Source organism: Cryptomeria japonica, chromosome 8 (assembly GCF_030272615.1).
Source record: "Cryptomeria japonica chromosome 8, Sugi_1.0, whole genome shotgun sequence".
NCBI classification, from domain to species: domain Eukaryota; kingdom Viridiplantae; phylum Streptophyta; class Pinopsida; order Cupressales; family Cupressaceae; genus Cryptomeria; species Cryptomeria japonica.
This window is the reverse complement of record NC_081412.1, coordinates 1,432,422-1,457,291: the sequence shown is the minus strand read 5'-3', so window position 1 is coordinate 1,457,291 and position 24,870 is coordinate 1,432,422. Positions and strand designations below refer to the sequence as shown.

General features: G+C 37.8%; 1 protein-coding gene across 2 annotated transcripts in view; it reads left to right on the top strand.

The window, feature by feature from the left end:
- LOC131028861 (piezo-type mechanosensitive ion channel homolog) overlaps positions 1–24,870 on the top strand; it is a 293,857-nt gene that overhangs the window by 166,764 nt on the left and 102,223 nt on the right. For both annotated transcript variants that reach the window (XM_057959226.2, XM_057959227.2), the window contains one exon: positions 7,401–7,574. In XM_057959226.2, coding sequence (XP_057815209.2) covers positions 7,401–7,574 — 174 coding nt within the window. The remainder of the gene's footprint in view (positions 1–7,400; positions 7,575–24,870) is intronic.

Below are 24,870 nucleotides of genomic sequence, written 5' to 3'. Positions count from 1 at the left end.
CACCTAGTACCGATCATCTCCAAGTTGAAGTCAGCTAAAGAAATGTTTGATACTCTAAAAGGATTGTATGAGATCAACAATACCAACAGAGCCCTTGCTTTGAGACAACAACTTCACCATGTAAAAATGGATAAGGAAGATTCAGTCATCTCATTCTTTATGAAGATTGCTGATTTAAGAGATTAGTTGAGCGCTATTGGGGACATAATTGCAGACATAGATCTTGTTATGTTGGCACTAAATGGTCTTCCCCAATATTGGGAGTCCTTTATCCAAAGCATCGGTGGGAGATCTAAGTTGCCCAAGTTTGATTGCCTTTGAGCTGATTGTATTCAAGAAGAGTCCAGGTTGGCAGCAAGAGGAATTGGGCGAAACTACCATGATGTAGAAAATCAAGTTCTTGCTACACATACTTCTAGAGAAAGAGGCAAAGAAAGAAAGAGGAATAGAGGCAGAGAATCAGATTCTGCCCCAGAACCGAAGAAGAAGAAGGATCTCTCTCACATTCAGTGTTTCAAGTGTGACAAGTATGGACACTTTGCTCAAGATTGCAAATTAAGGTCTACACAACTTGTTTCTATTGCAGAAATTGCCATGGGGACATCTCAAAAGGAGCCAAGCTCTAAAGTCGATTAAGAAGTTTTCTTACTCTAAAGTCGACCAGTTTCTTCGAAGAGGAGGAATTAACATTCAGAGGGAGTCTCACAAATCAATAGAGGCAACCTTGGACGAGGAGGTCAGGAGTTTGATGCTAGTACTTGGAGTTTCAAAGGGAGTCACATCATCATTGTAATGTCCCAAATTTTTACCGCTAGGCTAATAGAAGGTATAAGGAGGGATTAATTAAATTAATATCTTATAAAGCCATTAAAATAATTTATTTATTAAAAAGTGAATTTATATTTAATTAATTTAATAAGTGACTGAAGTATAAAAATAAAATATTAATTAATAGTCACTTAATTAAAAATAAATATATTGTACCTACCCCCTTCTGGAAGGTGTCTCATGAAAGGTTATGGAAAAGATTAAATAGAAGGGGGTAAGAGAAGGAAAGCAGACTTGGATTTGAGATTGGAGAATTCAAGGGTTTTGTAGAACCTAAAGGTTGTCTGCAGACTTAGGATCCTTGGGAACATCAACTCCCATTGATCGCATAACTGAGAGAGTGAAAGATCTCTCGAGGGGTTGCTTAAGAGGAGGTGACACCTCAATCATCTCAATTGGGTTTATTGGAGATTCAGATCAGATTTCAAGTGGTTGTGCTTCAAACTTCATATTTTGGCAATCACCTTGTGGATGCATTTATTTGGGCAAGACTACTTCAATGATATCTTCTTTGGAGTTTTGAAGATAGGTTGGAGGCAGATCGAAGGACATCAGTCTGCTGTTAACAGAGGCTTTAGATTCTTTGGAACCTACATTTTCACTCATATCGCTCCATTCTTGCATCGAACTTGCCCAATATTGATTGCAGATTGAAGGTAAAGCTTAGGCGACTCTTTTGGAGGCTTTATTTGGAGGCAAAGGAGCATTAATTAATTGTTTGGGGAGACTGATCCTCAGCAAGTCCGCCATCTCTTTGGGACCACGATTTGAACACATCCTCTCATACCACTCCAAGGGGTGCAACGATTTTTCACCAAAAAAGATTCCTAAATTTATAGGAGGTTGAGGCAGGGCATCTGGGATCATTTGCTGGAAGTTTGAGTGGCCATTTTAATTTCTTCTAGGAAGCCGATCTGTAGCTGGTCCGCCCCCTTATACTACCACGGTATTCATTATTGGTAGATTATGATTGCTTTAAATTATTCAAGGAGCAAACACTGTCATTCAGGGAGCAGTCTGATCAGATTAAGATATTTTGGAGGGCAATTAACCCCAGTGACAGCAACTTTCTGTGGCATCACTTGCAGCAACTGGGTGGCCACGGAAGAGGTCCGACTGGACAGGTCAGATAACATTCTATGAATACAATTCAAAGGAAACATAGATCAGGTTCTCATCAACTTGCAATCAGTCTATGATCTTATACAAACTGCAATCTCCTAGGTATTCAGACAATCATATTTATGACAGTCAATTACACTTGTTGGCTAGCAGTCTTGCTGTGTTCTAAATCTGACATTTGGAGTGTAATTTGATTTATCATATGAATAAGGAGGATGATTTGGTTTGCATTTTATTATTAGTACATTTCTGAGGACACCTGTCAATTGTTTGACATAATGACAGTTAGCTGTAAAAGCTGTCCGAGTGTCTAGTTTGGAGTAGGAATACTATAAATTGTTTGCACATGCAAGTTTGACTATCATACCCCTCTGGGACTCCTTTAATGATTGTTCTTTCTTGAAGATTCATGTGTTTGTTAGCCTTTTCTTCATTCTGAAATAATTCTGAGACCATATATCAGCACATCATTCAATAATTAAAAGAATGATGCTAGCAAATATCTATTAAATCCGGTCTACAGTTGGATAGGGGATATTACAATCATGAAGATTCCTTGTAGTGTATATTTCTTTGAGACGGAGAAATATGAGGTGAAAGCCCTTGTAGTGTAGATTTCTCTAAGACGGAGAAATATAAGGTGAAAACCCTTGTAGTGTATATTTCTCTAAGATGGAGAAATATTAGGTGTGAGTCCTTGTTCATCTCTAAGATTGAGATGAGGCATCATGTTGAGAGACTCCATGACGATATTACGTTGAGAGACTCGATGAATTCTTTGTACTTGTGTTTTTCCACACATGGTAGTAGCCATGGTGGACATCATGTTGAGGGACTCAATGATGACATCATTTGGAGTGACTCCGTGATGGGCACTTGTGCACATGTTCCTTTCCACACAAGGGAGTAGCCATGGTGGACGCCATGTTGAGTAACTCCATGACGATACCACGTTGAGCGACTCCGTGATGAACTCTTTTCCACAAATGGGAGTAGCCATTATGAGTGTCATGTTGAGAAACTCCATGACATGAATATCTAGAAAGATATCTCCCTAGCTAAGAGGGAGTGTTGTTGTATAGCAGCGGGAGAGTATCTCCACCCAGAAATTCAAATAATAAATCATATATAAAATTGGCAACATTCATTTACAGATTATTTATTTTTTATTGAGGCTGGGCCGACTCTTCACCAAAAGTCGTCTCCTTTCTGTTTGTAAAGTCGCCTCATCTGTGAAGAAGAACGACCTTTCACGAATAGTCACCATACATGTATATATTCACTCAAGCAAATTCACTAAAGTGACATTCGATTTTTTGATAAAAGGCAAGTTTGTGTGACTTCTGAAACATAAACAGAAAAACACTAAGAGGGGGGGTGAATCAGTGTTTTAATAAATTTAACAAAATGTATCAACAATAGAACGCTTAACGAGAGAGACGAAGACACAGATTTTTCTCTCGTGGAAAACCCAATAGGGTAAAAACCATGGCATAAAAGATTTCACTAAAAAATGGGCTTCAACCCAAGATTACAACAGAGCACCAACTCAATATGAAAACTAACACAAACTTAGAGGCTGCAACCTCTATTTGAGTTCCAACTCAGAAGCAAATCACTGATTGACAACATATACAACAGAAGTTATATCATAGTTCTATACTGATTTGCATAGAACACACAGAAAATTCACTTTTAGGACAAGATAGTCTCAGCAGCAAAAACACAGTTGAACCCACATTACCATCTTTTAGGAAGAATTTCAAATTACATGAGCAGGATAACCTTGACCATATAAAATCAACACTTATTGAACCCCATGCATTTCAGTCTCATTTATTACTGTCTTCCTGTTACTTTTATAATTTTATTTGAAAAACCCCTTTTTCATTTTGAGAGCAGCTACCCAATTCTTAGTTGCCCAGACTTCATGGGAACTTACCCACACCCTATCAGGTTCGATACACTCTTCATGCTGTTTATTGCAATGCTAATGATTTCAGGATCTGTACGTTAACTGCCTGCCCTCTGTCAAATTTTGACAGTTATAAAAAACTGAAAGTCCTTAGCTGAGAAGATCATCTTCAATAATCTATTGCATTACTTTTGGAATCACTTATTTTCCTTTCTTCTCATTTGAAAAATGACACGCATCATATTAAAAAAAACCTCCATATGGAAGATGTCCGCATACTGTAGCAACACCACAACTCTTTTTCGAACTTCACACTTCTACTTACAAATCTCACACCCACCAAGGTCAGGTTCAATTCACTAACCTTACCCGAAAACCATTACCAAAAAAAACGCTCCAATTCTCACGCATCCATCTAGTTTCCAAAAAGGCCATGTCTCAGAAAAGAATCACCTGTGTATATCCTGCGTTGCAAATTCAGGCCAACCTTCTTATTCCAGCCGGCTGACACAAGGAGCCCAAAATAAAAGGAAACGCCCAGATTTTATTAACTTGGCGCTTATCTCGCAATTAAAAAGAAAGTGCATGATATCTATAATCGATTTTTTCTATATAGACACAAAACAAAAATTTTTCAAGGATTACCGTCGACAGCTTATCAATAAGGTCAGAAAATTCTTTTAAAAAAAACAAAAAAACTCCAGAATCATTAAGAAACGCCCCACAAAGAAATTTCATCAAATGAACTGAGGCACGGAATGATTATCACTGCAAAAACAACAAACAACCTGACCACACCAGTAACGCATCTTAAAAAATATGCTATCTTTCCAGCTCAGAAAGAAACGCTTAGCCAAATTTCCAGATTGCACTGACATCGCGCTAAAAGGGAAGTCAATGTGTCAAACAAAAACACTTCGTATCATTCTGTTAAAATTCAGACATGCAACACTTAGCGCTTCAACAAAAATGTGGTCGAATCCTAGTGAGGTCTTTTTAAAAATTGACACATCATGCTGTCACAAACTGACGCAGCTCCATGTATTATTTAAATTCCATCACAGTAAAACATTCGATTTCAACCTTTAGAATGAGGACAAAAACATTGAATAAGCTTGAACCAACACGTCACAGTCCTGCAAAGAAAAAGGAAATCCATAACTGTTCACATGGACAGCTTCAGCCAGAACACATGGCATAGAAATTCCAACCAAAATCTAGTCGCCACACAGGAAGCACAACAACACTATTTGAAGTGATTGTAATGGTTACCCCAAAATCCACTTCTAAATGAAATCACAGCTATAAAGTAATTCCGTCAAACACTTTGCTTGCAGTCCCTAATTTCTCTATTTTTGTGTTACAACCCTTATGACTCCGGAATGGTTTGTTGTATTGTTTTTTTTTTGTGCTCTTTTAACAAGGATCTATGCATGTAACATGAATATGAAAATGAAAGCATAAACACACAACTGAAATAACCAGCACACTGTATTTATAATGATTTTCAGATTAAGTGCAATATTGGCAATGAAACAACTCACTAAATACTCCAGCAATAGAATGGCATGAATATTGTTTACTTCAAAGAGTGATGGCTTGGGCCATAGCATTAGGCTGCTGCTAACAAGATGCTACAGTCCGCAGCTGCTACAGTGACGCTGTTGCTACAGTGATGCTGCTACAGTACGCGGTTGCTACAGTACGCGGCTGCAACAGTGGCGCGGCTACTACAGTAATATTTTATCTTCAGTCAGTCCAATGTCTTCACATATCATCCCCTCAAAGTGGCATAAGCATCGGACAAATGGAGAAGAAGTTATGAGCAAGACATCCAATCTGCCTGTAGCTAGAAACGCGAAACTGCCTGATAATGAAGCTGGTAGCAATGGATTCCAAAGGCCAAACCCCAGGGGAATGACGTCTAGAATGTCACAAGAGAGGATAGACGTCCTCTGATGCCAAGAACGGATCTGCAACTCATGCATCAATTTCTTCTCATATTCAACATATCTAATGAAGCCACAAACGCTTTCTTTTATTCTTTTTCCAAGGGTCGACTCAACTCTCATCGGCAATGTGGGATAAAAGATGAGCAATATAAAACATATATTAAAATATTCACTTATGTCTCCCTTGGGTACAGATCCCCATAAAATAAATATTAGAGTAACACTTTAATAAATTAAATGTTACTTTAATAAAACTTCAGGCATTAAAATGTATTAGCAATCGGACTCCGAATAATGCGAGTGATAGCTCATCGGAAAGCTCTCACCGAGGAGTATCAAATCCAAACACCAAAACTGGCCTCCACTATGTCCTGCTGACTTACTAAAAATAGTAAGTATGCCTGAAACTGAGTAAATCAACTTCGTTTTGGCTCAAACTGAAAATGACTAGGCCAAAACACTCTAGGATCGCCTTAAACCCTTCGTTAGCCCTCGGGACCATGTAGAACAAGGCTAACGCACACACACTTGGTCAACTGCTAAAGTGGGGACATTACAGTGATACAATAGACTGTTGACATCAATGACAGAAAAAATCAACAACTTCAAGAAGATCGATCATCTTCAGCATATTATCATATTGCTTCAGATCGATATATTAAGGAGATATCTAACTCATTGTATAAATTGCACCTAGGAGAGGTGCTATCTTCATTGCTTCAGATCGGCCTAGCCTTTGGGCCTGTTGTAAAGCAGATTTCTGCCCTTCTCAATATAACAATACAAGGAGATTATTTGGCTGGGTTTTTCTCCCTCAAGGAGGGTTTTCCCAGTGTATTGACTGTGTCTTATTGTTCCTTATTTCTGTATTTCTGCTTAATTCATTTCTTATCATAAATCTAACATACTCCTTATCAAACTTGGGGTGATCATCTTTGCCGTGGAAAGTTGTTTGTCGAAAGTACATAGATCCTGATAGGATGGCCTTGCAAACTGACTAGGGGAGACCACAGTTGATTGGATTGACACAAGATCAAGGACAATGACTAGCCTGACAAAAGGGAGTATGAAAGTTGAGTTTCATATGGGTACCAACAGTTTTATGGAAAGCCTGCATCTTCTGTTTATTTTACGGTTTATTTGCATCACTGTGATTACAATGGTTTGCTTGTACACAGCAGAAATTATTGAATGAGAACATAAATGTGCTCTAGTACATCTGATATATGATAGAGCCATTTGCCCTCTTTAGTGTTCTATATTGGCCGATTGGTAATTTTGAGTGTTTTAACTGATGTAAGTGTGCTTCTCATTTGTTATATCCTTTATTTTTTTCCTTTTTTGGGTGCATCAGTTTGATAGTTTAGCTTGCTACAGTATGTCATCTCTTTCCTACCATACATCTATTTGTAGTGTAGCTTATTTTAGGTTTTAGTTTTCTTTCTAATTATTTGATAGAATTTCTTCGCAACTTTTCAACATAGTCTGTTTTTTTGTGAATCTTTGATCTAATGAATGTGTATAGGGAGTTGTTTAGAATGAATAGTGCATGCATATAAACTAATGGATGCTGTTTTCTGCAGTGGTGTTTTTCTTGATATATCTCATGAAGTCAACAATAGGAAGACGAGTACGCAAAATTTTAGTTCTTCTTTGTGAGGTGCACTTTGCACTCTTGTACTTGCTCCGGTTAGATCTGATTTCAAAGTCTATTGGACATAAAGGGGATTTGATGAGGACAGTCCTATTTCATTTGGGTATGTTATAAGTTCCTTTACCACTGTCCAAGGTTGTGGGTTTTGCATGTTGATAAGATTAATGATTACCAAGCTTTTTTGCAATGTGGAATAAATTTTATTGAAATATGGAGCTAAAATATTTTATATTGTATTACTGCTACCTTTCAACTAATATATTATATAAGAAATTCTGTATGTTTAAATATTGTTTTCTTTTCAATCAAACGTTACTGTTAAGATTTATTGAATGGTTGTTTGTGTTCATTTATTTAATGATTCAAGTGATTTGGACGATAGTTGAATTGACATTTCTTTTAATCAAGAACAGTAATATGCATTGGACCATTTATCATGCTAAGTAGACAATTATGTGTTATAGTGATACCTATAAATTATAAGGACCTGGTATGATAGGGCGAGACATTCAAAATAAATCAACATCAATATCTTTGAATATATGATGACAAAGCTATATTTTCACAAATGTAATTCCTTTGATTCTCCATATCAATACTCTTTATAAGTCAATACTACCAGTAGTTGATCTAGGCTATCTCTATGTGCAAAGAGAAATTTCATTCAAAATCAAGAGGCAGAATTTTTAACTTTCCCAATTTATGTCACATTCCATAGACAATGAAAACCTCCAAACATGACACATCAATAGATTACTGATTCACCAAAAGAAAAGAAAGAAGAAAGAAATTATATTAATGTCTGCAAATAGCCAAAACTAAGTCAATGTGACTCGAGAGTAGATCAGTTTACAAAGAAAGATAGACTTAACAAATAGGAGTAACCAAAAACAAAATACATAATAGTAGGAGAGCACCAACATAGGTGGTCAAGAAACCAATACAAATAACCAAGTAGGGCGAGCAATAACCCCAAAGAGTACAAGATAAGGAGTACTAGAGAGAGATGAAGGTCTCATTGACTATCATAGTCAGTTGTGTCATCATTTATCATTGTGAATGGGCCAATACAAGACTTTTTTGTGCTTAATGGGGAAATCCAAAGGCTGGGAGGGCCAAACAAGGCACTCCTAGTAGAATCACTCCTAACATCCAATGTCAAAGTAATTACCGTACTACCAAAGAAGTTCATAATATGTGTTTGTTCCTGTGGCTGGGGGGTGGTCAATAAGGAGTAGACCTACACTATAAGGAGTTAAACCACATTGCTAGGAAGTAGAACCACAGTGATGAGGTAGAAGTTCTGATAGATGCCATCTCTCAAGTCTACCTATGTTGATTTGTTGACAAAAGGATGTGATTAACAATGAAGATATGACATTAGAAAATTTTGAAGTTACTAATGATGTGTCAGCTTGCTGAAAATTTTAGATTAATAGCTAACATTGAGATCTTACATCAATCCAATGAGATTGATTCAAAAAAGGAGTGGTATATGCAAGAAACCTATCAAAATGATTTCAAGAATGATCCCATTGAAAGGTATGATGAGAATGTTGATACTTGCATTGATTCTAGCTATAGCTTAACATCATTGCATGACTCTAGCTTTCATGAGGAAGATTAGAAGAAAGAATTATTGATGACAAATGAGAATGAAGTTCCAATCCTAACAAGCATGGATAAATGAAAAGGTTTGAAAAGGTTTCATGAAGATTTAATGCAAAACATGGAGTGAACAACTTGAGAAAACTATCACTATTGTAGATTTAATGTAGCAAAGTTTTAAAACTCGGTCTCGCCACGTACTCGGCAAACCAAAAATTTGGACTTGGACTCGGACTCGTGAAAGACTCGCGAAAGACTCGGCAAAAAAAAAACCTGTAGTTTTACAAAAAAAACATAAAGAAATTAATGCATCTAGAGAACATAAGAGCCATAATTGAAACATTACACATGTCATATGATCTACAAACACGCAATATTTGAAATTTCATCATTCATACTCATAGTTTCAACTCCAAAATGTATAATAGCAGCATAAGTTTATAAATGTTCACAAAATTACATATAATGATATGCCCAACTCCAAATGTGAAAAACAACAATGAACAAACTGAAGAGAAGACTACGTCTTCCTTTTTTTATTTCTCCTAATATAGCTCAATTTTTCAGGCCTTGAGCTAGAAGTAGTAGCAATGGGTGTTGTGGTATCTAAATGGTGAGATGATTCTTCTTCGAAGTCAAAGTCCTCATCCTCGTCCTCATCTTCGTCCTCATCTTCGTCCTCCATTTCATCCAATCTTTCTCCTTCTGCATCTTGTGCTGCTCCTCTCTCTATTTCTCTATTTCTGCAATTTCTTCTTCGGTAAGGAGGACATCGTCACCATCATTTTGTTCATTCATGGTCCAATCACCGTATGGATCAATTTCATCCAAGTCAGCGGCCTCATGTGAAACACCCTCCACCTGTCTAATTCGAAGGCGAAGGTTGTACCGAACGAAGACTAGATCATTGAGCCGATTTTGTGTCAATCTATTTCTCTTCTTTGTGTGAATGCTCTCAAATACACTCCAATTTCGTTCACACCCAGAAGCACTGCATGGCTGATATTAGAATAATATCTTTCTCTTTGTGTTATTAATAGTCATTTAAGTTGTTTCTAATTTCGCCTCTAGTTAATGTTTGTTTCTTTTAGAAACATCATCTTTGTAACTCTATTTAAAGGAGCTTTGTCTCCTCGATTAATTGAACAACATTGATTCTTTGAAATCCATATGCTTTTGCATCTGTATTAGCTGAGACAAAACAAAAATGACTATCTTTTGAAGATTAGGGCATACAAGCACCATAATTCTCCCACCATAAATCTACAAAATACATTTAGAAATATTAGAATTGAGAAAACAATGTAACAATCAAATTTGTCGTTTTTTTCTTCCAGTATTGAACTAAGTTACTAAATTTTTTACCTGGTTGTTGTTTTCCTCCTATCAATTACTAGTTGTGATGAGAAGAGTCTCCCCTTTGCACTCTTGTAGATATTAAACAATGAACATTTCCAAATTCATAAATAGATAGTCAAAGTGTCAAACTCAAATTCAATAATGAACATTTCCGAATTCATAAATAAAGATGCAGCAATTGCAAATGTCAAATCTCATCTCCAACTCATCAAGAACCTTGTCTCTCAACTTTGGATCAGGTTCCATGTTATCAATGCATGCAATGACACCTGCCATGACCTCCTCATCAGCCCTAAATGAATTAGAGAAGTAGAATTTCGGGTTCAAAAAGTAGGCTAAGGCATGTATCGGTTGGTGGAGTTGGTTTGTCCACCTACGATCAATGATGCGCCAAAGGATTTCACATTTTTTTGTATTTCCACGATAGTAATGTGAAATGGCCTCTTTGGCCCTATCCATGGCCTGATAAATGAAACCCATTGGCATGCCCTCTACATCCACCATACAAAGAACCCTTACCAAAGGTTCTGTCACCTAAAAAAATGAAAACAAATTTTAAATTAGTACAAAATCAACCCCTAAAAAATAAAATCAGCAAATAGACAAGATTGTATAAAGTTTACTTTTGTGTTTGTTACTTACCGCAGTCAACTCCTCTCCACTTTTGGTGAAACCTTCATCAAAAACAATGCTCACAATTTTCTCTGCTTCAGGTCTTTTGGAGTATGCAGACCCCAACCAAGCATCAGACACAAACATCTGCTTAAGATGAGGAATGACACTAAGAATGCTCTGCAAAGTGATGAAGTGGCTAGCAAATCGTGTCACTCCAAGTCGCACAAGGTCCTTGCCATTTGTGTGTTTTCTCATCAAAGCAAGCACCCAAGTATGGTTGTAGATGAATTTGGTGACACTTCTTGCATCTTCAACCACCTTTTTCACCCATCCAATCTTCCCAATGTCCTCTAGCATCAAGTCCAAGCAATGTGCAGCACAAGGACTCCATGTAACTGTAGGATGCCTCTCCATAAGCATTCTACCTATAGATACATATGCAGCTGCGTTGTCCGTGATAATTTGGACAACATTCTCAACTCCAACTTCCTGAACCACCCCATCCAACAGATTACACAAAGTCTGCATTTTTTATTTTATTTGAGGCATCAATAGACTTTAGGAATACCATTGCACCATTTGAAGCCACCAAGAAGTTGAGAAGAGTCCTATTTCGTCCATCTGTCCATCCATCAGATAAAATGCTGCATCCTTTTCTCTTACAATACCTTTTTTGATCATCAACCACAACTTGTGTATTTTTTACAGCTTTCTCTAGCAATGGCTCACTAAAGTCATGACCTGTTGGGGCCTTAAACCCCTTACCCACAACTGTTAATGCATTAACCATACCTTCCCAATACACATTGTTTGCTGCATTGAAAGATAGATTATTGTAAAACCAAAAGTTTGAAGTTGCTATCTTTGCTTGTTCATGCTTCTCTCTATTCTATCCTATACCTTCAAGTGAAGGTTGTGCACTTGGAGCATTGCGTGGTACAAAAAAATTAGGGTCTGATCTAACAGGAGTGCCACTAGCCTCACCCTCATTGTCACCAAAAGATGAAAGTGACTGACGGCCATGAGTGTGACCAATGGGAGCCGAAGTGGACAATGTGGGATTCATTGTAGCTGCCATGGCTTCTTTTGGTTTTTGCCTTTCTTCCTTTTGCATATCATTCTCAGCAAGAATGGCCTTCATCTCTCTAATAATCTCAGGAGTTGATTTGGGGCATGCCTCCACACCATATCCAGGTATTTGTGGAAGGTGGTATTTTAATCTATTGATTCCACTCGTCATCCATTTTGTACATTCGGTGCAAGTGACCTTCCCCTTTTTGTTTCCTGGAATCCCATATTTCCATGCTTTATCTCTTTGCCTTCCTTACCTTGGGATTGCCCTTGGAGTTGAACTTGCCATTGCTGATTTAACATTAAAAAATAAAAAAATCAGCAAGGTTTTATGGAAAATCAACAAAAAAAATGACAATGAATCATTTGGGAAAAATAACAAGAAAAAACAAGAAAAAAATATGAGGAAATAACTTAGGAAAGGAAATAGAAATTTTTTTGGCAGCATATCCCCTTGTTTTTCAAGATTTTTTGGATTTTCAAAGCATGGAAATGATTCAAATGAAAAAAAATAAAAAGAGGAAAATCCTTACCTAGATCTCTTTTGTTGATTTTATCTTCTTTCCTCTCCTTCAAACCCTACAAACCTATTATAACCAAGCAAAAATGCCAAATGAGGGGAAAAAATTAAAAAAAACTGATTTTTTTTGGTTAAACAACGTGTTTTTAGGGCTACGCGAGTCCATATGAAAGACACACGAGTCCGAGTGATTTTTTTTGGTTAAACAACGTGTTTTTAGGGCTACGCGAGTCCATATGAAAGACACACGAGTCCGAGTAAAAGACTCGCGCGAGTCCTTGCAAAAGACTCACGAGTCTTTCATATGGACTCGTGGCTCCCATGGACTCGCGAGTCTGTGGCGAGTCCACGAGTCTTAAAACCATGGTCAAGAGTACAAGAGTACAATGGAAATAATGAAATCTGAATGTTTGCATCTGATTTAGGATAGGGATCATGTCATAAGTTTGCAGAAGAGATGCTTAATGCATCCAAAGGAAAGGAGAAAGAGGTTGATGAGCTTAACCTATAGCTAAGTTTAGCTCACTTTTTACTCTAGAAATCTGAAAGTCTGTCATTTGTTGTAGCCACACTCAAGAAGGAAGAGGCTGAAACAAGAACTATGGAGTTCAAGCAAACAATTGAGGGAATTGATGAGTTCCAAAGGAACAATAATTTTGGAGTCAAGTTACCTTTGGGGACATGAAGAAGGATTCAAGGAGGATGGAAGACGACACGATAATTTCAGTGTTCCTAGTACCATGGAGAATTAGCATGTTGATAGCATTTGGGAAGAAAATCAAGAGTGCAATCTCATGGGGCTAGAGGAACAAGTTTCTCATCATGGTATGTTTTCTACTTTGGATCAAAATGACATGGTCACAAACTTTGCATTTTTACGATAACCACAAAGTGATGGAAATCATCATGTGTCAAAGATTGGTTGTATGGGAAATATTCTTCCTAGTGAAGGAGCCTCAAGCACCACTAGGAGATCTTTAGATGAATTTCACATGACTACCAGAGTAGCATAGAATAAGCATGGTGGAGCTACTTCATTGTTGGATATCCATGCAAAAGATCACCAACAAAGTATGTTGTAGGTTAGTTGTGATAGGATGAATGAACCATGGAAGATTATAAATGAAAATTTCAGATTTAGTGTTGTTGTTATCATTCAACTGGAAATCAGGGACAACATTATTTCTTTTGCATGCACACAAATGAATTGGCAAGTAATTTTAGTCAAGGGATGGAGCATTTTAAAATTAATGATTGTTGGGAATGAGCTGTCAACCTATACATAAGTGTTTTCAGTCATTACAATGCTCACGTTTCTTTTTCTTGTAAGACTGTTTTAATTCTGAAGATGTTGTTCCAATTTCAAGTTGCTTTGGTAAAATCAGATTACATGTTATTTCCAGACTTGAAGAGCTGTGAGATTAATCATTTTGGGGCCACTAAATATGTAGGAAATATCAGTCAATGGTTTTAGTTGAAGGGATTGAATACTTCAGCCAAGATAGCTCTGAAATGGGTAGAAAACCAGGGGATTCATGACTGTCATAATTTGTTTTCAGCTTGCGCACATAGTACATACTGATTTGTGTCCTTTCTTGGAAAAAAAAGTTCATAGTATCAATAATGAAGATCATATTAGAAAGGTTAACAAGGAAGTTGAAATATTTGCTCATATTTTTGGTTCCAAGATGGAAGGCTTGTATTTGTGGTATGGTGAGATGTGCACATCTATTTTCTTATAGCACATATGATTATAACAAATTGTCTTTCAGGAAGGTGAAAAAATCTCAAAAAGTGCATAAGGATATTATGGGTAAGAGTCTTTAGAAACTCCAATGTCAAGACAAATTTGATAGGAGAAGGATCCAAACTCTATGGACGTGAAATATCCCCCTTAATTTTTTCAATTTTTGAGCACAACACTCAACACCCGTTAGCATTGGCAAATAAATATCTCGACCACTTATGCAGTGGGAGGAAAGCATAAACAATGAAAGCATTGCATGATGGTGGTTTGACCAGCCACTTCCACTTGTCTAGTGGGGAAATACAAATTTATTGAAAGCTTAAACAACAAAATCTTGGCAATATAACCAGCCACTTCCACTTGCTCAGTGGGAGAAGTTAGCTTCCAAAAATGAGAACAAAAGGTTGTTTAGTTCTACTAAACAAGTTATTACATAAGCTAACTTTGCAAGGAAAGGAAAACTGAAATCAGAAAACTCAAAGTCGATGTTACCAGCTCTGAAGTAAGTAGAATGAATTCTGATTTTCAGAAAAACCAGCCACTCCAGAAACACCAAAATGCTGACAACGCCTTCGTGACACCTCCAAATGAGCTCAAGTAAGTTGCAAATGAAGCATAGGAGCTGGGCGGCTAAGGTAGAATAGGAAACTCACCACCAAACAAGGTCTCAGCAAGGGCACGCACTCCAACATTGAAAATGAAACTAGGGCAACCAGCAGCAGGTTCGATTTGAGATAAGAAATCTATCACTCCACCAAAACTCACCAAAATCTGAGCAAAGAGGCACCTAGAGCATACGAGAAATTTGAGCTTTTACCCACAAAAATTGAATAACAACTCCAACTAGGATGAATAGAAACGTACATCAGATGTAGGGTTTGTTTGCACCAAAAAGAACACACCAATCTTCTTCGAAAACCACTGGAAATCTTTGAATGAAATTCCTCAAACAGCTAGGAGTTGTCTTTCAAAACCGAAACTGTAATAAGCTAGGACGGCACCCAACCCTGAAGCCAAGATTCTGTAGACAATTTGGCAACATTTTGTTATCTCAATATTCATCATAACTAAATGAAGGAGAGAAGGGTCTTATTTATAGACTTGAGCCCCATAAATTTGAATTCATTTTTCCCTCCAAAGTGGATGCCTCATTAGGGAAATAAAATATAACTAATATCTTTTGCTTCTTTTTAATTTTTCCCAAAGTTGGACACCAAATATGAATTTCCATTCAATAAAATATATCCTTATTCTCTAAGTCTAGCTTGGACACCCAAAACATCTTTTTTTGGCTTTACAAAAAGTATATCAAATATCGCCCAAGTAAAGTCATATGAAAATAATATTAAATAAATAACCAAATTTATTTACCAAAAATAGATTCCAAGAATCTTGGAGAGACCATTGCTGAACAGGATTGTTCAGAATAGAACCCAATTGTTACTCTGCTACACAACTGTACAACTAAAAATAGCATTTACTAAAAATAACACTTACTAAAAATAACACTTACTAAAAATAGCATTGCTAAAAATAGTAGGCGACTCCAATCTCCATTTGAGCATATTCTGAGCAGCTGTCGTGACTTACTAAAAATAGTAAGTCCGGAAATCATCTCTAAAGAATTTGCATGTCATTCACGTTGGATCTCTGAAAAAACCCAGAAAAACCCTATAAAGCAAATAGTCGTTAGCCTGTTGCAATTTACTAAAAATAGTAAATTCAGAAATCTTCTCTGATTGGAATGCATGTTATACCATCCTGAAGCTCATGAAAAACCTAGAAAGAATCTAGAGAGAAAACAGTAAAACTCCTGCAAACACAGCTCTGAAAACCTTCATGAAGACAAAAACCCCAATTTAGTCTCTGGTTAGCCTATGGGTTTCCAAAATAGGCTAAGACTCCATCCATCAGTTTGTTGTGCGTTCTACACACATCCTTGTCCTTTTGACAGGGATCCCCATTTTTGCCTGGCCTTGTAAAGGAAAGAGATAAAGAGTCTCCGTGAACAAAGCCATCACTATTCGTCTTCCTTGTTGCGTAGGGATAAGATGCAAATAAAGTTCTTAAAACTCTTTTGTCGCCCCTGCATCCTAGTTTAAAGTCGAAGCCAAGATTTTGCAGACAATTCGGCAGCACTTTGTTATCGCAATATTCAACATAACTAAATGAAGGAGAGAAGGGTCTTATTTATAGAGTTGAGCCCCATAAATTTGAATTCGCTTTTACCTCCAAAGTGCATGCCTCATTAGGGAAATAAAATATAACTAATATCTTTTGTTTCTTTTTAATTTTTCCCAAAGTTGGACACCAAATATGAATTTCCATTCAATAAAATATTTCCTTATTCTCTAAGTCTAGCTTGGACACCCAAAACACCTTTTTTTGACTTTACAAAAAGTATATCAAATATCGCCCAAGTAAAGTCATATGAAAATAATATTAAATAAATAACCAAAGTTATTTATTTACCAAAAATAGATTCCAAGAATCTTGGAGATACCACTGCTGAACATGATTGTTGAGAATAGAACCCAATTGTTACTCTGTTGCACAACTGTACAACTAAAAATAACATTTACTAAAAATAACACTTACTAAAAATAGCATTGCTAAAAATAGTAGGTGACTCCAATCTCCATTTGAGCATATTTTGAGCAGCTGTCTTGACTTACTAAAAATAGTAAGTCCGGAAATCATCTCTGAAGAATTCGCATGTCAAATCACGTTGAAGCTCTCAAAAAACCCAGAAAAACCCTATAAAGGAAACAAACGTCAACCTGTTGCAATTTACTAAAAAATAGTAAATTCAGAAATCTTCTCTGATTGGAATGCATGTTATACCATCCTGAAGCTCATGAAAAACCTAGAAAGAATCTAGAGAGAAAACTGTAAAACTCTTGCAAACACAGCTCCAAAAACCTTCCTGAAGACAGAAACCCCAATTTAGTCTCTGGTTAGCCTATGCGTTTCCAAAATAGGCTAAGACTCCATCCATCAGTTTGTTGTGCGTTCTACACACATCCCTGTCCTTTTGACAGGGACCCCCATTTTTGTCTGCCCTTGTAAAGGAAAGAGATAAAGAGTCTCCGTGAACAAAGCCATCACTATTCGTCTTCCTTGCTGCATAGGATTAAGATGCAAATAAAGTTCTTAAAACTCTTTCATCACCCCTGCATTCCAATTTAAAGTCGAAGCCAAGATTCTATAGACAATTCGGCAACACTTTGTTATCTCAGTATTCAATATAACTAAATGAAGGAGAGAAGGGTCTTATTATAGACTTGAGTGCCATAAATTTGAATTCACTTTTCCCTCCAAAGTGCACATCTCATTAGGGAAATAAAATATAACTAATATCTTTTGCTTCTTTTTAATTTTTCCCGAAGTTGGACACCAAATATGAATTTCCATTCAATAAAATATTTCCTCATTCTCGAAGTCTATAGCTTGGATGCCCAAAACACTTTTTTTTTCCCAAAACACCTTTTTTTGACTTTACAAAAAGTATATCAAATATTGCCCAAGTAAAGTCATATGAAAATAATATTAAATAAATAACCAAAGTTATTTATTTACCAAAAATAGATTCCAAGAATCTTGGAGAGACCACTGCTGAACATGATTGTTCAGAATAGAACCCAATTGTTGCTCTGCTGGAAAATTGTACAACTAAAAATAGCATTTACTAAAAATAACACTTACTAAAAATAGCATTGCTAAAAATAGTAGGCGACTCCAATCTCCATTTGAGCATATTCTGAGCAGCTGTCGTGACTTACTAAAAATAGTAAGTCCGGAAATCATCTCTGAAGAATTTGCATGTCAAAACACGTTGGAGCTCTCAAAAAACCCAGAAAAACCCTATAAAGCAAACAGTCGTCAGCTTGTCGCAATTTACTAAACATAGTAAATTCAGAAATCTTCTCTGATTGGAATGCATGTTATACCATCCTGAAGCACATGAAAAACCTAGAAACAATCTAGAGAGCAAACTGTAAAACTCTTGCAAATATAGCTCCGAAAACCTTCCTGAAGACAGTAACCCCAATTTAGTCTCTGGTTAGCCTATGGGTTTCCAAAATAAGCTAAGACTCCATCCATCAGTCTGTTGTGCGTTCTACACACATCCTTGTCCTTTTGACATAGACCCCCATTTTCGCCTGCCCTTGTAAAGGAAAGAGATAAAGAGTCTCTGTGAACAAAGCCATTAATATTCGTCTTCCTTGCTGTGTAGGGTTAAGATGCAAATAAAGTTCTTTAAACTCTTTCGTCGCCCCTGCATTCCAGTTTAAAGTCGCGCCTCTGCAAATGATGGCAATAACTTGAAAATCACTCAGGGAGAAATCCCAGGTTTTCATCCAAAGACCCGAGAGTCATAACGAAAAAGTAAAACTCGCAAAGTAAGCTTTTGGGCCGAAAAGACAAAACAGTTAAAGCTCCCAAAATCGGCTTGTAAGCCGAAAATGACTAATTGTTCACATTCACGCGATTAGTTTTCTTGAGCCGAAAAGGCAAGTCAGTGTTTGCACAAAATGAGTCCTTAGCCCGAAAAACCTATAGCTAAGTTAAAATCGTGCAAAATGACCATACAGGCCGAAAATGGAGCAAAGATGACAACTCGCAAGAAGACTTTAGATGCCGAAAAATTATTTAAGGACCGGAAATCACACAGAACCTCCAAAATGGCTGAAAGCTTAGACAAAGTCACAGAGGTTAAAATCGTGCAAAAACCTCCATTTTAGCCAAAAATAATCAAAAAATAAAGTCGCGCGATTTCATTTGAGTTAGGGAAAAGGAACGAAATCCCGAGTATATCAAAAATCGTACAGAACTCTCCATTCGCCCAAAGTTTTGAAAGGGCATTTTAAAATAAAAAATGTTCAAGTCCAACTTCGCAAAAGGACCCCATAGGCCGAAAATGTCAAAATGAGTATTCTCGCAAATTCATCTGGAAGCTCGAAGTCATAGGGCGAATTCATTTTGCCATCGCGTCTGTCATCAAGCCTTCAAAGGCAGTAGGAGTCTAAGTTTGCAATTTCACTTCAAAGGCTGGAAAACAACGAGTCTAAGTTCGCATTTTCACTCATTTTGGTCGAAAATTAAAGACCAAGTTTGCAAAGTCGCCTAGTAGGCCGAAAATGAAGTAGAAGTCTAAAATTCCTGCAACATCATCATTTTGGCTGAATAGCATATAAGTTCAAAGTCGAGCTATCGAGAGCCTATTAGTCCGAAAATCATTCGAACTCGCAAAACAAGCTCAAGAGCCGAAAATGCGAAAAGGTTTTCAATTTTGCCCAAAGGACTTCATTTAGCCGAAAATGATGAAGAATTCAAAGTTGCCTAATTCTTCCAAGTAACCCGAGTTTTGCAAGTTGAAATCGTGCAAAGCTTGTAAAATGGCCGATTTTCTTCCGAAAGTGAAAGGCAAGGTAAAGTCGCATTAATCGGCTCATTTAGCCGAAATAATAAAATAGACTAAAGTGGCACAATTTGCCAAAATTGGCTGAAATTAGGGGGCAAAGGAAATTCGGCAGTTTAATCAATTTTGTGAGAAATAGAAACAAGGTGAAAATCACACATTTTGACCACTATAGCCGATTTCATGTCAAAGGATTAGGCGTTCAAAAACGAAGAAGCTCGACATCGCTTAAAATTTAATATGATTGTTAAATTAATTTATTTAATTTTTCAAAATGATTATTAAAAGTGGAATTCATTGTTTGCAGGATAACATCGGGAAGAGCTAGGGCATCAACGTGAAGCGCAAATCAAGGACCAGATCGCGATTAAAGCCGAAAGCGAGGATGCAGAGTGCAGGATCAAAAGACAAAGTATGGAGAAATGTGCCACCACCGAACGACAAGTGAAAGTCCACCAACTAGATTGAGGACAAAGAACACGCAGGGTGCCAGAAGTCTATGCATTCTTAGAAATGCACAGCTATAAGATATTCAAGAAAATCAGTTTTTAGAAACTAAAATGCTTTATTGTAAAGGAACTGCCTGTGGGTCCCGTTCAAGATATTTTAAAACGAAGGGACACAGATTAGTTATGTTCAACTACTTGATTGACCAAATTAAAGCCAAATAGTTGTAGGCAGTTGAGAAAGTGGTTGGGAGGATAACTGAGGATTGAATGGGCATGGGTTAAAGCTACGAAGTTCTAGAAGGCAGATCAGGACTGTTGGATATAGTCAATCCTGGCCTTTGGTTCAATTTGTAAAATCTATAAAAGGCAAAGATGCTTCTCTTTGTAAAGGGTTAGATTGTTAGATTCTACTTAGATTTTTTAGAGTTAGATAGTTAGAGTTTTTGTAGAAGGTTAGATTTTAGTAATAGAGTAGAATTGCTGCAAATTTTGTTGTAATAGCAGGTGAAATCAATATATGGACATTGATTTGGTATTTATCATCTTGGTTTTATTCTGTTTGCATGGTTTCCTTCAGCAACTTTAGATAGATCCTTTTGGTGTGTAGGTATTTGTTGGATTCAGGTTCATACCATTGGGGATATACTGATTGTGTATCCCTTTTTATGGTTAGTTAGAGCCTTTAAAATTGTGTTTAGTTCAATTGCAAGGGTCCGTTTGAGCTGTGCTAGAATTGGGTGTTTGGGTATGCACCTTGTTGATTTTATTGTAGTGCTCGTTAACTGCAGGCAAACATCAGATCTGTTGCCTTCCCAACCATAGACAATAAGCTCTTATCGTCACCCCCGAGCACACTACATGTCCTTCATGTTATTCAATTGATTACCTTGCATATATATGAATCAATACCTCCTAATGGACCTCAAGTTGGCCATATACTTTTGGCGCCAAGGATAGGGTTAGACCTATATATTACAAGTTACATATGCGTCTCCCTTAGTTGCAAGTTACATTTAACTTAATCAAGTTACATATGCCACAAGTTACATATGACGCCCAATTAGGGCCCGACTATTAATGTCTTCTAAGGCTGACAGGGCCACATGCACGCTAGGCAAGCTAGGTCGGCCCTAGAAGGGCTCCGACCTGGCTACATACATCAACACTCCCTCTTAGCTAGGGAGGAGACCTTCTCAAGATCCGAGATACATGGTTGCTCCCATGAAAAATGTAAGTGAATACAACCACCATGGCTACTCCCATGGATGATGTTTACCATAGCTGCTTCCAGAGGGTGAACAAGCACATCATGGAATTTCTTCCATGGTACCCACCATACCTACTCGCAGAGGGTGGAAGAGGGCTTTCACCTCAACCTTCTCCCAGAGAAGGGTGCATTACCACCATGCCTACTCGCAGAGGGTGGAACGAGGGCTCTAACCTCAGACTTCTCCGAGAGAAGAATTCATCTCCACCATGCCTACTCGCAAAGGGTGGATCCACCATACCTACTTGCAGAGGGTGGAACGAGGGCTTTCACCTCAAACTTCTCTCGCAGAGAAGAATGCATGAACAAGGGATTGCACCTTGAACTTTTCCCTCACAAAGAAGAATTCATTAACAAGGGATTGCACCTTGAACTTCTCCCTCACAGAGAAGAACTCATTAACAAGGGATTGCACCTCGAACTTCTCCCTCACAGAGAAGAACTCATTAACAAATTTTTTATGATGACGTGGCTCCCATTAAAGCTGAAATGTCAGGCTCTCTCTGAAGCTGAAATGTCAAGCTCCCTCTGAAGCTGAAATGTTAGGCTTCCTCAAGCTCCCTCTAAAGCTGAAATCATTCTTCTGACCTCTTCGTCCAAGGTTACTTCTGATGATATGTCAGACTTCCCCTGAATGTTGATTCTTCCTTTGTGAAGAAGTGCAAGCTATCTTCCTTCCTTGAATGCAATCTCTGATTCGTCCAACACGGCTGAGGGTGATTTGCTCAGTGCCCAGATACACAAAGTCGTTGCACTGCTCCATACTAGCAATCACTCCATTTCCCTTGAAGTACTTCCTCATGGACTCGCTTAGCCCATTAAAATAAGCCTTAGCCAGTTCCACCCGTCAGCCAAGGCCCTCGCTTAGCAACTCCAAAATATGAATAATGTCGACCTTCACACCATCGATTGCCGCCTAGGACAAATATGAGTGCAATGCATCATAAAGTTCCGCAGCACGCTCCGGCGGAACGAGGCCCACGCCATTGTTAACAATCTTATCAACAGCCAGATCTTCCATGGTAGTTTCCAACCTTGGTGAAAGCCTTGGGGTCAAAATTTTCAGATGGCGATTTTGTACTCCCAGGGCGCACACTGCCCCAGTAACCACAGAAAGCGTGCCAAATATACACATAATCCAAACTATGAAACTCCGTTTTCAGATCCCTCACAAAAGCACAGGATCTACCTTCAAACGGTTAGGTTCTATAGAAGGAACCGGCTCTGATACCATGTTGATTTTATTGTAGTGCTCGTTAACTGCAGGCAAACATCAGATCTGTTGCCTTCCCAACCATAGATGATAAGCTCTTATCGTCACCCCCGAGCACACTACATGTCCTTCATGTTATTCAATTCATGACCTTGCATATATATGAATCAATACCTCCTAATGGACCTCAAGTCGGCCATATACTTTTGGCGCCAAGGATAGGGTTAGACCTATATATTACAAGTTACATATGAGTCTCCCTTAGTTGCAAGTTACATTTAACTTAATCACAAGTTAGATATGCCACAAGTTACATATGACGCCCAATTAGGGCCCGACTATTAATGTCTTCTAAGGCCGGCAGGGCCACATGCACGCTAGGCGAGCTAGTTCAGCCCTAGAAGGGCTCCGACCTAGCTGCATACATCGACACACCTGCAGTCTGAAAATCTTCTAAGTCCCCTTGAAGATTGCACTATTCTTGTGAGGTTGTGAGTTATTCTGGCCAAGTTGGGATTGGTTATGTTGGATCCGTCTACTCACACACCAGTCTTGTTAATTTTAGGTCTTCTAAACCCTTCTCCTTTGCTTTTATTTCCCAATTTGAGAATCAGATGTAGACCAGCTTGTTGCGAACGTAAGGCCCCTTGTGCTCCCAACAAAACACATCAACCATTGAGCTATCCCGCAGTCGTGAACTGACATTTGGAATCTTGAGGTCGTCCCCTTTGATCAACTAAAACAGCATTGGGGATTCCTTACACAAGAGAGGATAGGATACTCATAGAGAACATTCTATTTTGCATTGGCCAGATAGAGTTGTAGCAATACAATTTTAGCCACGTTGACACAGTCTAGAACTGAGAAGGGGACATTACAGGACGTTGCAATTTGGTTCAGCATTTTGTTGAGTTACTAAGTTTGACAACTTGAGGCTAGAACTGGGGCTAGGTTCCTTAGGAGTCCAGCTCCGGGACTGGTTCAGCTTGGAATCTTTCTAGATTCGGCAGAGTCCCCAAAACCTTTAAAAACATGTTCTTTTTCCTACATCCATCTGTCTTCTCTGTGTCCGTTTGACTGTGGGTATTTGCTTTTGTTAAAAATATCTAGTATTTGTGTCGGTTTGGCTGCAATTTTGGGTATTCGCTTAGGTTATATATTTATTTTAATTTTTTAAAAATTCATATATAACACATTATTATATATATATTAATATTATTATATATATAATAATAGTATTATAATATTAATATTATAATACTATTTAATAATATATATATGGATGTACCCGTATCCATACCCAAGGAAAAAATTCCCGTACCTGTGAATCCATTCTCGTACTTGTATTGGAAGTTTGAAGTTTTGCAATTTCTTGAAAATGCCTACTATAATTTAGTTCTAGAGTTGCAATGGGGTTTTAGTAAAAGGATATTGAGATATGTTTGAAATTTCTATGTTTCCAAAATGTTTTAATTAGTTGGAATTGTTGCACTATCCTTTTTTTGGTCCATTTGAACATCTTTGAAAACCATCAATTTTCTTGGAGAGCACCAACATTATTGGGAAAGTATTCTAGTGGTAGAGAGTTCCAAGAGCCAAGAGGAGTATAATAGAAGTAGAACCATCCGTGTGCAAATGTGACATTCTAGGAGAACTCCACATTTCTTGGAGAAGTCTTTCACTTTGAGAAATTGACAACTTGCACACTGAAGACAACACAAAGAATATTGAGAGGGGGGCGGGGGGTGAATCAATATTCTACAAATCTTAACTTTGAAAGACAACAATAAATTAAATCATACACATGAACAACCATTAGAAGGATGACACACGTGTAGGTATGTTTGTCGTCGCGCCAAAAGCTCGAGCTATCAACACTTGCTATAAATGCTAGACATACCCAGATCCACGGGAGGTAGTTAAGCCATGTCACGAGCCCCGAAGGAGGTGCTGACCACCAAGTCAACAATCTCCCCCTCAACATCGACTAAGGGTTCCGCACCGACGGAATGAAGGAGACCTCCCGGGATTTGAACCTGTGACCCAGGGCTCTAATACCAATTGTAGGTATGTTTGCCGTTGCGTCAAAAGCTCAAGCTATCAACACCCACTACAAACGCCAAACTTA